At 39.7% G+C, this 16,149-nt stretch overlaps 1 protein-coding gene across 1 annotated transcript in view; it reads left to right on the forward strand.

The window, feature by feature from the left end:
• Nucleotides 1–1,939: 1,939 nt before the first annotated feature.
• TUSC3 (tumor suppressor candidate 3) overlaps nucleotides 1,940–16,149 on the forward strand; it is a 125,611-nt gene continuing 111,401 nt past the window's right edge. Inside the window, exon 1 of the mRNA XM_060278821.1 lies at nucleotides 1,940–2,114. Within this exon, the coding sequence (XP_060134804.1) occupies nucleotides 1,998–2,114 (117 nt within the window). The 5' untranslated portion in view covers nucleotides 1,940–1,997. The remainder of the gene's footprint in view (nucleotides 2,115–16,149) is intronic.

A 16,149-nucleotide genomic window follows, 5' to 3' on the forward strand; every position in this document is an offset into this window, starting at 1 on the left:
TCTCTTTATATATCAGACTGCCCTAACAAGAACATAGTCTTGACAATAACAACAACAACAACAAAAACATTTTGTTGCATATCCTAAATAATGACATACTGAGGCTTGTGAAATTTTTGTTGAGTGAGAATCAAAGCCTGAAATCCTATACAGTGGTACCTCTGGTTACGAACTTAATTCGTTCCAGAGGTCAGTTCTTAACCCAAAACCGTTCTTAACCTGAGGTGCGCTTTCGCTAATGGGGCCTTTTGCTGGTTCCGTGCATCCCGGGGGGCAAAGTTCGCTACCGGGAGCATCTACATCCAGGTTAGCGGAGCTCATTACCCAAAGCATTCATAAGGAGGACGGTACGTAACCCGAGGTTCCACTGTACACGCTTATCTAAGAGAATGTCCCACTGAATTCAATAGCACTTACCTCTGAATAGACATGCACTGGATTGTGCTGCATAGGATATCCAACCCATCACATTTATTATCGCCAGTTTCTGTTTTGAGTAAAGAGAACAATATTTTAATAGCACATCCATTGCTCATTTATCTTAATCATGACGAGCTTTAACTTTATTTAATTTAACAAACAAACCAGCAATAAATTCCAGGATCCTTCTTTAATTTGGTTATGAGAGTTGGCTGTGAACCTTCTTATGGCAAGATTTTTGGGCACTCAAAAACTATTTCATAGACAGAAAATTAGCCTACAACGTTTATTTCTGGAAGGGGGGGGGGATCTAAATCTGCTATATTTCTGTCTGCTGGCCAGCTGTTAAAGGCATAGAAATCTGCAATCACCTCCGATACTGTTGGTGACATCGTCATCATTCTTATCTCAGTCGGTAGAGCATGAGACTGTTAATCTCAAGGCCATGGGTTTGAGACCCACATTGGGGAAAGATTCCTGCATTGTAGGGGGTTGGACCAGATGTCCCTCATGGTCCCTTCCAACCCTACAATTATATGATTATATGATACTAATTGTAATGTATGGGGGCTAGATAAAGGTGGTCATATACTATATATGCAGCAGCCCAATATCCATTTACTTCAGAGTAAGGACCTCTGAACTCAACTCGACTTACTTCTGAGTGGACATGTATCAAATAGTGAGTTTTAAGTTGCACAGAATGCTGAAACACACACACACTTCTCTCTACCCCGCATTAAAGGCAAGCTGCCGATGTTTTCTCAGCTTCATATCACTGTGTACATTCATTTTCCTATGTAGATAAATTGAGCTTAGGTCAAAACAACAAACTTCTTAAAATAGAAATCAATCCCAGAACATTGTTGGATCAAAATTCCATGATAATGGAAATTCAAAAAGAAAGTCAAACTACATTTAGATGGAGATTGAATGAAGATTTATTGGAAGATCAAAATTTTATGGAAAAAGTAAAGAAGGTGGGGTATAAATATTAAAATTAATAACAAAAACATATTTAATAATTATTATAATAATAATAGTAATAATAATTTGCTCATACCTCACTATTTTTTATCAATAAGAAATACATTGGGAAAGAAAAAGCAACAACTCCAAGCAGTGCTTGATTTTGAAAAAAATGCCTATTCCACATTCTGCGAATACTGTATATGTATGTGTCTCTGTGTGTATAATAGACACACACGCGCGCGCATATATAGTATAGTATAGTATAGTATAGTATAGTATAGTATAGTATAGTATAGTATAGTATAGTATAGTATAGTATAGTATAGTACACAGAAATGTTTAAACGCTTCTTTGAGCCGGTCCCGCCACACCTGCCATCCTCTCCTGCCGCACCAGCGCGGCCCTCCGCACCCTTTGAGAACCAACGCCACAGAACAGAATGGAATGGAACGGACTACATTTCCCAGAAGGCTTTGCCCAGTAGCAGGCTTGCTTCTGGATTGGTGCTCCTCGGGGCCCAATCGGCGCGGAGGAGAACGGCGTGGATAACGGCGTTTCCCAGGTGCTTGTGGCGGAGACTGACGCGCCGGCGCCCGTTGGAAGCCATGGCCCCGTCACGGCGCCTCGCGCCGCACCTGCCTGTGGGGAGCAGCCTCCTTCCCCTCCTCCTCCTCCTCTTCCTCCTTTGTGTCCAGTTCGGGGGAGGCCAGAAGAAGAAGGAGGTAGAGCCGTTCGCTTCTCTCCCGTTTCCACGCGCCCCACCCGCGCGACCCTTCTGCCTCCCTGTGTGTGTCAAGGGGGGTGGGGGTCAGATACCTCGGGTTCAACACCCACCCCGCCAACCCCCTTTGTTTAGGAGTTTAATATATGCTCCCCCCTCCCCCCTGCAGCTCCTGTGTGTTGGTATATATATTTTTATATCCTTTTCTATTTGTTTGTTGTTTTATATTTACAGTTTTATTTATACAATATGAATGCCCACATTTAAGATTTCATATTAGGTTTCGTTTATAGGAATCACCCCCCCCCCCTTCTCGCTGCCTCTTCCCTCCACACAGTCATCCATCCCTCTGAGGGGCAAACATAGTTTGAACATGTGGGAAAGATGGATTCTTAAGGTTTCTGCCTAGGAATGTTCCTTATCATGCTATGTGGGTTGTTTTGTGTGTGTGTGTGTGTGTGTGTGTGTGTGCGTTGTAAGCCGCCCTGTGATCTTTGGATGAAGGGCGGTATATAATAATAATCAGTCCTTTTTTTCTTTAAAAAATGTTTTGGGGTCCTCTCATTTTGACTCAAGAAAATCACCATTTTATAGTTCATATTGGGGAAAATAAATAAATACAGCAAATGGAGTAAAGATTCACAAAATGTTTAGGTGTATGTGTTCCCCTGCGGTTCCCCCCCAAAAAAACCCCCACTGATAATAATAATAATAGGAATGTGGAGAAGGTTAGGTGGATGTTTGCCTTGCTCAGGTCTGCTGATTAAAAGCTGTGTGGCAGGCGAGAATTCTACTACTGAACCACCAATGCAAAAGCTGTATAAGATAAGAGACATAACTAGTGTTTAAACCCAGAAACTGTTTTCTTTTGTTTAATATGTTTTTGAATTATTTACAGAAAAAACCCCACCCCTCAAAAATAATGTTAGATCATGTAAGCAAAATCAGTTCTACATCTCATATCCCACAACTTGTTTTATCGATGGAACATGTGGTGTTACAGTGGAGAAAAAGAAAGTGCTTCTGAGCATGTGATGAAAGTCTCTTCTGACATAAACACAAGCACCTATTTGGAAATAAGTGGAAAGGCATTCATGATCACGCTGCGTGATTTTCACACAGCAGGAGCATCCTTTTAGGAATTAATTACTGCTTTGTTGTTGTTTTCCTTCCTTTCTCCCTTGTTCTCCTCACTATGTTTTGAAACCACCTGTGACATTTAAGCCCACCTTGATCACTTGTACAATTTCCTATTAGTTGGTCATTGTCCTTACATTTGTCCCATATATACACCCTTTCCTAACTGCTGCATAGTGCAGAATGTTATATATTGAAATAGCTGTTGTGGTTAAATTAATATAAGCAATAATTCTGCCTCTTAAGTTTTCATAAATTAGTAGTTCATCCAATGTTGCTGTTGGATATTTCTGTAATATGGATCCTTCCCTAGTCTTTTTGCCATCAATACATGCCATTTCCCCCCTTCTCCATTCCCTTGTGCAGTTAATGCCAGACATCCAGTATTATCCCCTGAAAAACGGGGGAAGCTCCTATGTTGCAGAGATAAAATGACACTGCTGTGCTTGGCTTGAATTAACTGTCTCTCTATGTTACTTACTTGATTATGTTATTATAATTAAAGAGAAGAAAAAATATACAAATAATACTAATGCAGATAATAACAGTAAATCAAATCAGCATCAATTCACTGTGAATACCATGACCATCAGTACATGGGTCTAAAATTAAACATGTAAGTAAGTATGAGTTCTTCAGATTTTCAAATAGGTATCCACACAAGATTGATGCCTATATTTTTGCATGTAGCCAGGGCAATAAGGTCTTCAGACAACTGCATAATAGACAGTAGGTCTGCATCCGTCTACACTTATACTTCAAGTCTCTTGGCCACCATTGGCTACTGATTGGGATTAGACTCCTTGCTTTACCATTTAACATGCATAGGGGTGGGAAAATATTTTATATCGATGAACCTGGATTAATTACCTCTGAAAACATTTAACTTTCTGGCTTTGTAGCATGTATTCAGCATGTAGCATGTATTTTGTGACTGGACAACTTCTAACCAGTATATGAATAGCTAGTATACAACAACACTGGAATTATTCATAATATATAAATATTGTAAGATGAAGTTTATAAATCAAGAGATTTTGAAGTAGAATTCAAGTGTTCTACTTTGTGAGCCTCGTGGTCATTAAATGTCTTCTACCCTATCCTTTGTGATCACAACATGCTGGGCACATGATTTACACCCAAACAAACTATTGCAATTTGTTTGAGATAATGAGAAACACTGTAGCTGCTGATCTTGGTGTGGCTAGCTTTTATACTAAATGAAATTGTAAACAATTTTGCAACATCCTGCAAGTCCTCACCATTGCTTCAGTAGCTATCTGTTCCCCATCAGGCTACTGCTGCAAATAAAGAAATGTTGACGAATTTAGGGTCAGGATCTTTAGGAAGTTTCAACATTATTTTTCCATTGCTTTATGTATTACAGGATGTATGTATCTTTCTGATTCATCCAGGGGTTTTTTTATGAGCCAAGTGCTGTATTTTATGACTTCAGTAGTTAAGAGTTAACCAGTAGGAAAGTGAGTCTCCTGAAATTGGTGATATTTCTGTAAAGTGTTGAATTATTTTAATTTGAATCTTTATTATAAACCAAGTGGGGTGTCATTTGCTTTTACCAAAGTGTGGTCTACAAGCCTTAACCTGCTTAACCTGGGAATAGCCCCATTGAGCTCGGTGGGACTTATTCCTGTGTAGGCATATCTACAGGTTTGTGCTGTTACAATTAGATTGGAGGTAAGATAGAAATGGAGACCTGAGTGCATCAGTGAAAAAAGAGATCCTGCCCTTGTTTGGTTTTATTATAGCTTCTGCTTCTCCTTAGCCCTTGCCAGGCTGCCTTTTAGTCAGCACTTAATTCAGAGAGCCATGGTTCAAGATGATTACTTGGAAAGCAGAGCCCTTCCTCCTGCTTCATGTGGCTTGTGGTTGCCTTTTTTCTTTCTACTGAGTAACTGCGGTCTGCCTATACCTTCATTTATTCTTTCTTCTGCTACAAGGCCTTTCCATAGAAAAATGTTCTGGAGCTGTGCTCTTAAGAATGTAAAGAAGAGCTTGGCTGGGTCAGGCTAAAGGGCATCTTCCTATGGGAAATGAGCAAGCAGGGCTTGATTGCAACAGTGCTCTCCCCATGTGTGATTCCCAGCAACTGCTCTTCAGAGGCATATACTTCCTGCATTGTAGCTAGTAATGATTGATAGGCTTATCCCCCATGAATTTTTCCACTCCTCCCTTAAAGCTGTCCAAGTGGTGGGCCATCACTACACCATGTGGAGGTAAAATCCATAGTTTAACTAGGAAACCCCAACTCAGATTAAGACCTGCTTCTAAGTCCCAAAAGGTTAAAAAGATGAAAAGCAAAGGGTAAAGGACTAGAATTGAGTGAGAGAAATGGGAGGACAAGATTGTGTTTTTAAAAGGCTGTAAAACTTGTGGAGAGGCTAAATAAGAAGATGTTGACATGGGGAAGAACTTTGTGGGAAAGGAAGAAACTAACAGAAAGAGATAGATATGCTGGGATGAAGATTGCATGGGAAAGAAAGGGAGCATGAACAAAAGCGTGACAGAAACAGGGTGGATAAAAATCAATGATTTTTTTAAAAAAATCAAAAAAATCGGATTTTTTTGATTTAAATCGGATTTTTTTGATTTAAATCGATTTTTTTGATTTAAATTGGATTTTTTTTAATAAAATGCTTTTTGAGGAAAACATATTACCATCCAAAGGTTATTCCATCATGAAATAAAGATTAGTTTTTTAATTATGTAGTATAAGGTTGTATATGTTTAATTTTTGGGGTAAATAAATTCCATTAATCCATTCACCTCTTCCAGAGGTTTTTGTAAGATTATTGGGCAGTTTCTCTGCCTACAAGATATTATCACAGGTGCTTGGTTTACTTTTGCAGTTCTCAAAACTGAATTTGACTCAACAGAGATCACATGCCTCTTCTTCACAGCAAAAATGTTATAACATGAACAGAGTTGAGAAAAAGACCTTAATCCTATTGTTCTACAAACCTATGAATACAGAATCAACCCCTTCAGTGCTAAGTTTCAAGAAGTTCAGTGAATAGAATAGAAACAATATTTTCCTGATTGTTTGGAGTGGACAGTATTTAAGTTTTTCATGTGTAGGCTGGGCTGACAGTCTAAGTTTCTTAAAATATATATATATTGTTTTTGTTTAGCCAAATTAGTTAACAAACATGGATGTTTGTTTAAGCAAATAACATTTGCTGAAATGTTGTTTCAGTTGAATAAATCTATTTAAATTGTTATTATTAAGGTAATGATTATTTTTCTCCTTCCTAAGTACAACAGTAAAGTTGTCCAAATATGAATGATTAACCTATTAAACTGGGGATAAAAAAACTAATATGAAAAGTTGTTATTCTAAAAATCTTCACCTACTTGCATAATAAAGTTATACCAGCAAGAATTAGTCTTTATGATTTAAATCAACTATGATTTAAATCAAGCCTTACTGACTAGTGATTTAAATCGTGATTTAAATCGTGATTTAAATCAGTTTGATTTAAATCAAATCCACCCTGGACAGAAAAGACAGAGAATAGAAGCAGAGGAAAAGAGGGAAGCAGAATTAGGGTGAATAATAAATTTTGAAGAGCATACATTGCATTGAAACTAGTCACAAGCTTCTATTGTAAGTTGTGTTGTTCATGTTATAAAAGAAAATCAGTGTAGGCACAGAAAAGATGGAAGAGAAAACAATATCCGTGTGTGTGTGTGTGTGTGTGTGTGTGTGTGTGTGTGTGTAACATGAACTGTCTTAAGTAGATCTTTAGTCCTGCAGGCAAGGGAGGACATGTGCTATGAATGTGTTGGAGGGGGTAAAAACAGTCTCAGTATTATTTTAGTATATTGTTTGATGGACTAAGGAAAATGAGACAGCAGCCAAATCTTGCTGCTGTACCACCAAATGTAGATAAGTTGAGCTAATTGAGTTTGAAGGAACAAAGTTGGGGACAGAGGGTGTAAGGGAAGGCAACTGTCAGGTTGTATACAGACTGCCGCTCGTTGGAGGAGGAGATGCTTGCTTTGTGCTTGCTTCATCATTCCAGGTGGCCAGTCATCAAGTCATTTTTGTTGTTGTTCCTAAAGCTCACTCCAGTTCTTTAAATTTAATGTGAACTTCTTCAACCCTTATGGATGGGGTGGGTGGGGAAAGAGAGACTGTATCAAAACTTTCTATTTTACTGGACCTAGACGTGTACTTGAAAATCTATCACCCTCTCCCCCTTCCACTCATTAGCTATGGATACTTAATTGGCCTTCAAAAGCTTTGGAACACTTCCTGGTTTTTCTGGTGGCTGAGCCAATTCTTTATTCAGTTCCTTAGAGATCATGGGGCGAATTGCATCTGGCCTTGGCGGTCTGATATGCCAGATTCTATTTTTAATGTGTTGATCTCACCTGCCTTGGTATTGAGAACAGTATTTGTTTGCAAATTGCAATAACACAGTTTGCGTGTTTTCACAAAGAACATTACCACACTTGTCTTTTATGAACCCTATGTGTTTTGATCCTTTTTCTCACAAGGAATGGTGTGCTACAGTTTCACTTTCTCCTCTTTGGATTAAAATGCATTGCTTGAAAGATGAAAATGATAACTGAGGAGGCTACCTTTATAGCATTGGCATGGAAAGGATTGTGATCAGCAGTTTCACGAACTTTCTCATGAGTGTTCCTTGTGGAACAGATGTATTGATGACATGGATGTTGGAGATTTGTATTTCAATTTTAATTCAGCTGTTTTAATAAGTAATGGTGATATCTGACTGGTTGGAAAGTTAATCTGTTAATTCATATTGTAGTTCGGTTGAAATAGCTAGGACAACTCTGTAGTGGGTGCAGTGGTTATAGCCAAAGAGACAATGTATACATTGCAAGAAAGGGTATGTTCAAGAAGTGAAGTTTTAATGCATTTTGCACGAGGCTACATTTGTGGAGTCTGGATGGCTTCAGGCATGGATCTCACACATTTTCTTCAAAAGCACAAACTGTGTTTCTGTAAATTATTTGATCTATTGCACAAAGTGTGCTTTAAACCAGTGATGCTCAAACGACATGCTAGATAGAGTACATCAGGAGGGTCAAAGCATAGTTTGGAAAATTAAGCAGTTATATTTTATGCAACTACTACTCTAGGGTTGTTGAAGAGGGGTGGCCTCATTACATTAGGGAGAGAAAGTAAGGAAGCACTGAGGTTTCCTGATCGCAACCTTTTCAATTGATAGCTGAAGAGAATCTCTGAAGACTCTTCATTTCCCAGAAAGCACTGGGTAAACAGGGTGGGTATGGTGCAAAAGGATGTCTGACCTTTATTCTTGAAACTGACTGAGAAAGTAATATGTTTTTTGTGAGCACTGAAGAGAGAATGCCTCCAATTTTAATCCAGAAAAAAAATTGTGCTCTATGTATCAAGAAATGTGACTTTGAACATTGCCAAATAGAAGCACAAATTTCTCCTCTAAGGCCCTTTCTCTCTCAACTCTACTGTTGTATTTGGACTGTATATCCCATCAGGCCTAGCTAACATGGCCAGGGGTTTGGGTTGGGGATGAGATGAGATGATGTAGTCCAAAACATCTGGAGGGCACCAGGTGGATGAAGGCTGGTCTAAACCTTTATTTTCTGCAATGCAGTTGATTCAGTGCAATGAATTGCCTCATCTGCTTTCCTAGCCATGCTTTAGGCCGTCTGCATGTGGAAAGTATAAACTCTGGAGACAAAACACTCCTTTGAAAAATGCAAAAGGCCTGTGATTCTACCTCCAGATCTTCCTTCTCTTTAGAAATCTAGCTGAAAATGCAGCATGTGCAGAAAAATATCAGGATCAGCCTTTAGATCAATTTTGTCTTAATTGTGCTAGATTTGACTCTTGGCCAGGGTAGTACTAATGGAGAGCAAATGAATGTAAGGTAAGCGCAGAAAGGTTAAGGTGTCCTCTTTTGCATTTTTGGACTAAGTTCAGAAGATGTTTGCAGAGATTCTTGGTGAAAGTAGCCCTGGAAAACAAAATAAGTGATGTCTGTTGTCTTCTGGTAGAGGAATCCCTAATTTTAGATGTGGAACTATTTCTGTTGTTATTTAAAAAATCTATACCACCCTTCATCCGAGGATCATGGGGTGGTCTGCAATATAAAAACACAAAAATACAAACCAAAATAAACAAAAGCAGCACAGAGACAAATCTTCTCTGGAGGAAATTTGCCTCTCTACTTCACATCTTGTTGCCCTTTGTACAGGCTATCTGACTTCTTACACCTACCATTTTGAAATACTTCAGAATATATTTATGAACTAAGGTTAGAAGAGTCTCTTTCCTGGTGTACAAAAGCTTTTGGAAAAAAATCCCGCAAAGTAAATATTTTAAACTAGGGGGTGGATTGGGAAGGAGCAGAGAATGATAGTACTGAAGTAATCCATATAATATTTCAAACATACTATTGACCCTACTATAGAGATGGGTGCCTGGCGTGCTCTGGTCCATGGGGTCACGAAGAGTCGGACACGACTAAACGACTAAACAACAACAATTGACCCTACTATAGAGATGGGTGAACAGAAAGGGTGTTCATATAATGGAACTTAAAAACAACAGCTACCTTTAGTTGAACTATACATGTAAGAGTGACGATGAGCAGGAGTTATCATTTTTCCACAATACACTTGAGCTGCTGCTTGCACTTCTTTAGATGACTAAATAAATTTGGCAATATATTGTGGATTTCTTTAATTTACCGTCTTGTTTCCTGCCTTAAATCACTGTTAAAAGTTTCTCCCCTTTTTTATATGTGTGTTGTTTAATTCCTTCTGAAGATATTTAGGGCTAAACTGAAAGGTAGACACACTTTGATGGAAACATTTAGCTGTGGGAAAAGGTGTACAAAAGGTGTCCATGTTACAGGAATTTTATGGGAAGTTGCCCTGAGAGGAGATGAAAGTACAGTTGTAGCTTGGATTCCGAACGCCTTGCAAGTTGAACATTTTGGCTCCTGAACGAACAAACCTGGAAGTGAGTGTTCCGCTTTGCGAACATTCTTTGGAACCTGAACGTCCGACGCGGCTTCCAATTGGCTGCAGCGGATTAAAAATCAATAAAACATACATATAATCAGACTTTTCCTAAGTGTAATCACCAGAAGAACATTAACTACAAGTTTGAAACTGCCAAACTTGCCTCATATTGCATTGACCAACATCTTTTTACTAATGACTTTTATGAAACAATTAATTTTTAGACATTAAACGTTTCCATACCTCAAACTTGAATAAAGTCATTATATATTACCTTATCATTGTTCCAACATCAGTTTCATCTCTTTTGTTCTCATGCTAGATCTAAATGTAACTTCTTTTTAGCTGCCTCTGAAAATGTTGTTTGGCTGCAATCCAATGCAGAGCATGTTTAAGATGGATGAAAATCTACAGGCTGTAGGCGTGCTTAACTCCGTGTTGGTGTGTGCTTCTTTTCCTTATATACATATAAAAATAAATCTTGAAGATAATCAGTCATGAAGCTATGGTTCTAATGGAGTTGGAAACTGTAAAATAGGATGTGCAAGGCTGTGGAGTTACTGTACATCTGTTAGTTTTAATTCTGGAAAAGGAGCCACAATTGATTAAAGTCGTTCCTGAATTTTTCAAGGTTTAGATTTCTCCCCTTAAAACAATGCGTAAGCTGCAGTGATTCCCTGTCCTCTACCCACTCTTCATAATGGCTGACAGTTGAAATATAGCTGGCCTTTTGAACGTAGCTTCTTACTTGGAAGGTGGGAGGCTTTGCCCCTTAGAAAACGTTCCCTTTTTAGTTGAATTATGCCATCCTAGGATTATTGGGCAAGCTTATTGGGGAACCCTACAAGGAACATTTTGGGCACCTATTGGACTTGCATGATCACCTCTTTTTCAACATGTCTGTCATTTATCAGTCTGTTTTGAGGCCCAACACTGCATTGTTTTGTTTTTTAAAGTCCAGGCTTAATGAAGCCTTTCTGCCTTTTTTGCTTTTCTGCCTCTGCTGATGCATCACTTCCACTTCTGTCCATGCCTCTTGAGGCAAACAGCAGCATACCTCTTCTACCATTGGCAAGTATTCCTGATAGCTCTGAGAAGAAAGTGAGGTGGCAATTTTGCTGATGGATCACTGGGGAAATAGATTTAAGAACAGGGAAGAGCTTAGTGAGGTGACATGGCAGATGGTTGATGGAATCTGAATGTTTTAATGAAGGAGAACAGGTTCTAGCAGGTTTAGTATAGTAGATGTGTGACCTGTCAGCCAAGCTATCCCCTGGTAAAATCTCACCCACAAATTCATTAGGTAGCTTCAGGCAAGCTCACTCTACCATCCGTCTGACCTTCCTTACAGGGCTGTTGTAGGGACCCTAGGGCAATATATGGGAAGTACTTTGAATGTAAGGGACCCAGGTGGCGCTGTGGTTAAACCACTGAGCCTAGGGCTTGCCGATCAGAAGGTCGGCGGTTCGAATCCCTGTGACGGGGTGAGCTCCCATTGCTTGGTCCTAGCTCCTGCCAACCTAGCAGTTCGAAAGCACGTCAAAATGCAAGTAGATAAATAGGAACCGCTACAGCGGGAAGGTAAACGGCGTTTCCATGTGCTGCTCTGGTTTGCCAGAAGCGGATTTGTCATGCTGGCCACATGACCTGGAAGCTATACGCCGGCTCCCTCGGTCAATAATGCGAGATGAGCGCGCAACCCCAGAGTCGGTCACGACTGGACCTAATGGTCAGGGGTCCCTTTACCTTTACTTTACTTTGAATGTACAGAGTGCTTCATAAATTGTGGTTTTTTGCAATTGTCAGGGAATGAAATAGTGATAATAGGTATCATGTAAATCTGCATAGACTCCTGTTCTAAATGCCACACTGAATGCATGAATGTTGGGTGGAGTGATGGAGCACAATGTTCTGCCTCCTTGCATTGGAAACATGTATGGAGGGCTTCAAATGAACAGTCCTTTTGTGTATATTTCCCTTTCTCCAAGCAGCTCAAGGAGCAGTTATCTTTGAAACAAGATAACCCCATGAAGTAGGTAAGGCTGAGAAATTGTGTTTGCATATTTGAACTCCCTAGGTGGGGTGAAAATTTGAATTTGGGTTTCCCACATGAAAGCCCACACAGATCTTTTGTGAAAACTTGTGGCAAGATAGCAACCACCCATCGTGTGCTTTGTTGTCAGCCAGATCCATCAAACTTGTATATCTATGGGAAGGAATTATTATACATGGATCTCTAAACATGCATACAACTTCCTGTGTTTCAGTGATTTGGATATTCTCTGGCAATCCAGTCAACAGGATTGAAGTATATTGCTCCCATGGCAATCAAACAGGATGTGAATGTGTGTGACAGCGGTGTTTGCGCGGGGACTTGGTAGAACACAATTGTTTAATATGATATCTTGTCACATTTTAGCCCAGAGGAGACCAGGGTGGCAATGCCAAATGTTTTTCAGTGGTTGGTGATGCAGCTTGTTGTTGTTGTTGTTGTCATCTACAATAAATAAAATATGGTGCTTATAGCAGTCCCAAAGTACTCCTGTAATTAGATTGCCTGAAACTTTTCCCCATCCCAGATGTCTCTAGTTTGGCAGCATAGCTTCTATAAGACAGATCAGCAGCTTAATTGATCTTTCCTATCAAACTGTTCTGCAAGTACTTATGCAGCACTGCCTGGGCACCCACGTGGAAAATAGAGACTGTTTGCTCTGGTTTTGGATTGTGATGAGTAAAGTGAATTGGACAATTCTGTCATAGCAAAATTGTGTGTGTGTGTGTTGCTCGTAAAACCTATTATAAAATTGGTTTGATGCATTAGTCTTGGTAATAAAATCAGGAGAAAATGTGTGGGTATTGCACTTTAATCTTATTTTTAAAAAAAACTTAGAAAAAATTAGTGGATCCACAGCAGAGTGTGAGGAAAGGGGGAGTTTTTTGTGTGAGTGTGAGGGCATTAAGATGGAAAGCACTACTGTAGTTATTATTATTTTATTTAGTAATTATTAATTACCCACCCTTCACCCTAAGGTCTCAGGGTGTGTTACAACATTGAAACACAACATTGAGTTGCATATGATTCTTTGAGCAAGGAACTATCCAGGAGCAAAGGGCACTCTCTCCAAACTAGCATGTGAGAACTGAGTCTGCCTCTGCTCTTTCCAGTTTAAGAGATGCTGCTGCAAATTATCTTCCCAAGAACTGCCCCAACCTGTAATCAGTGTTGAAATTCTCTCTCTTTTTAAAGTAAGTTTGGAGATGTGATTTGGCTTCCATCTTATTATTAAAACTCTGGTATACCCATTGGGGAGATTGATTATCTATCTCTATCTATCTATCTATCTATCTATCTATCATCTATCACAACCAAAAAATTAAACTATAGCTCATACATTGTTGTTGTTTAGTCATTCAGTCGTGTTCGACTCTTCATGACCCCATGGACCAGAGCACGCCAGGCACTCCTGTCTTCCACTGCCTCCTGCAGTTTGGTCACACTCCTGTTGGTGGCTTCGAGAACACTGTCCAAGCATCTCGTCCTCTGTCGTCCCCTTCTCCTTCTTCCCTCTATCTTTCCCAACATCAGAGTCTTTTCCAGGGAGTCTTCTCATGAGGTGGCCAAAGTATTGGAGCCTCAGCTTCAGGATCTGTCCTTCCAGTGAGCACTCAGGGCTGATTTCCTTCAGGATGGATAGGTTTGATCTTCTTGCAGTCCATGGGACTCTCAAGAGTCTCCTCCAGCACCATAATTCAAAAGCATCAATTCTTCGGTGATCAGTCTTCTTAATGGTCCAGCTCTCACTTCCATACATCACTACTGGGAAAACCATAGCTTTAACTATGCGGACCTTTGTCGGCAAGGTGATGTCTCTGCTTTATAAGATGCTGTCTAGGTTTGTCATTGCTTTTCTCCCAAGAAGCAGGTGTCTTTTAATTTCGTGACTGCTGTCACCATCTGCAGTGATCATGGAACCCAAGAAAGTAAAGTCTCTCACTGCCTCCATTTCTTCCCCTTCTGTTTGCCAGGAGCTGATGGGAGCAGTGGCCATGATCTTAGTTTTTTTGATGTTGAGCTTCAGACCATATTTTCCACTCTCTTCTTTCACCCTCATTAAAAGGTTCTTTAATTCCTCCTCACTTTCTGCCATCAAGGTTGTGTCATCTGCATATCTGAGGTTGTTGATATTTCTTCCAGCAATCTTAATTCCAGCTTGGGATTCATCCACTCTAGCCTTTCACATGATGAATTCTGCATATAAGTTAAATAAGCAGGGAGACAATATACAACCTTGTCGTACTCCTTTCCCAATTTTGAACCAATCAGTTGTTCCATATCCAGTTCTAACTGTAGCTTCTTGTCCCACATAGAGATTTCTCAGGAGACAGATGAGATGATAAGGCACTCCCATTTCTTTAAGAACTTGCCATAGTTTGCTGTGGTCAACACAGTCAAATGCTTTTGTGTAGTCAATGAAGCAGAAGTAGATGTTTTTCTGGAACTCTCTAGTTTTCTCCAGTGCATGTTTGCAATTTGGTCTCTGGTTCCTCTGCCTCTTTGAAATCCAGCTTCTGGGAGTTCTCGGTCCACATACTGCCTAAGCCTGCCTTGTAGAATTTTAAGCATAACCTTGCTAGCGTGTGAAATGAGCGCAGTTGTGCGGTAGTTGGAGCATTCTTTGGCACCGCCCTTCTTTGAGATTGGGATGTAGACTGATCTTCTCCAATCCTTTGGCCACTGCTGAGTTTTTCAGACTTGCCGGCATATTGAGTGTAGCACCTTAACAGCATCATCTTTTAAAATTTTAAATAGTTCAGCTGGAATATTATCACTTCCACTGGCCTTGTTATTAGCAGTGCTTTCTAAGGGCCATTTGACTTCACTCTCCAGGATGTCTGGCTCAAGGTCAGCAACCACACTATTTGGGGTGTACAAGACCTCCATATCTTTCCGGTATAATTCCTCTGTGTATTCTTGCCACCTCTTCTTGATGTCTTCTGCTTCTGTTAGGTCCTTTCCACTTTTGTCCTTTATTATGGTAATCTTTGTACGAAATGTTCCTTTCATATCTCTAATTTTCTTGAGCAGATCTCTGGTTTTTCCCATTCTGTTGTTTTCCTCTATTTCTTTGCATTGCTCGTTTAAGAAAGCCTTCTTGTCTCTCCTTGCTTTTTTTTGGAAATCTGCATTCAATTTCCTGCATCTTTCACTATCTCCCTTGCATTTTGCTTGCCTTCTCTTCCCCGCTATTTGTAAGGCCTCATTGGACAGCCACTTTGCTTTCTTGCATTTCCTTTTCATTGGGATAGTTTTCATTGTTGCCTCCTGTATAATGTTACGAGCCTCCATCCATAGTTCTTCTGGCACTCTGTCCACCAAATCTAAATCCTTAAACCTGTTCCTCACTTCCACTGTGTATTCATAAGGGATTTGATTTAGATTTTGTCTTACTGGCCCAGTGGCTCATACATTACCAAAAGCTTATACATTGTTCTTAAACAACTCCCTTCAGAACATTTATTTTTTCCCTTCCCTCCAATACACCATCTTTATTTTTGAAGCCCGCTTAATATCTATACTAGATATTTAACTACGATTAACCAAATGACTCCTCCCATAATGTCCCACGTATCACAGGTAGGGAATCCCTTCCTTGCCTTTGAGTGATGTAGATAATGAAACAATACCACTGAGCCATCTATGCAGTGGAGATAAAACTTGAACCAAAAATTTATATGGGGGGGGGGATATGATGATGCAAGAAAGCTGAGCCTGCCACACTTAAAATGGCCCTCAAGGTGGCATTTGAAGTGGATAAAGTCTTACTACCTCATACTATTAGTGCTATGTGTCAACTCTTTTTTACAGGCACAAAAGAGGCTAATAAATGGGTAATTCT

Source organism: Zootoca vivipara, chromosome 9 (genome assembly GCF_963506605.1).
Source record: "Zootoca vivipara chromosome 9, rZooViv1.1, whole genome shotgun sequence".
Lineage (NCBI taxonomy): Eukaryota > Metazoa > Chordata > Lepidosauria > Squamata > Lacertidae > Zootoca > Zootoca vivipara.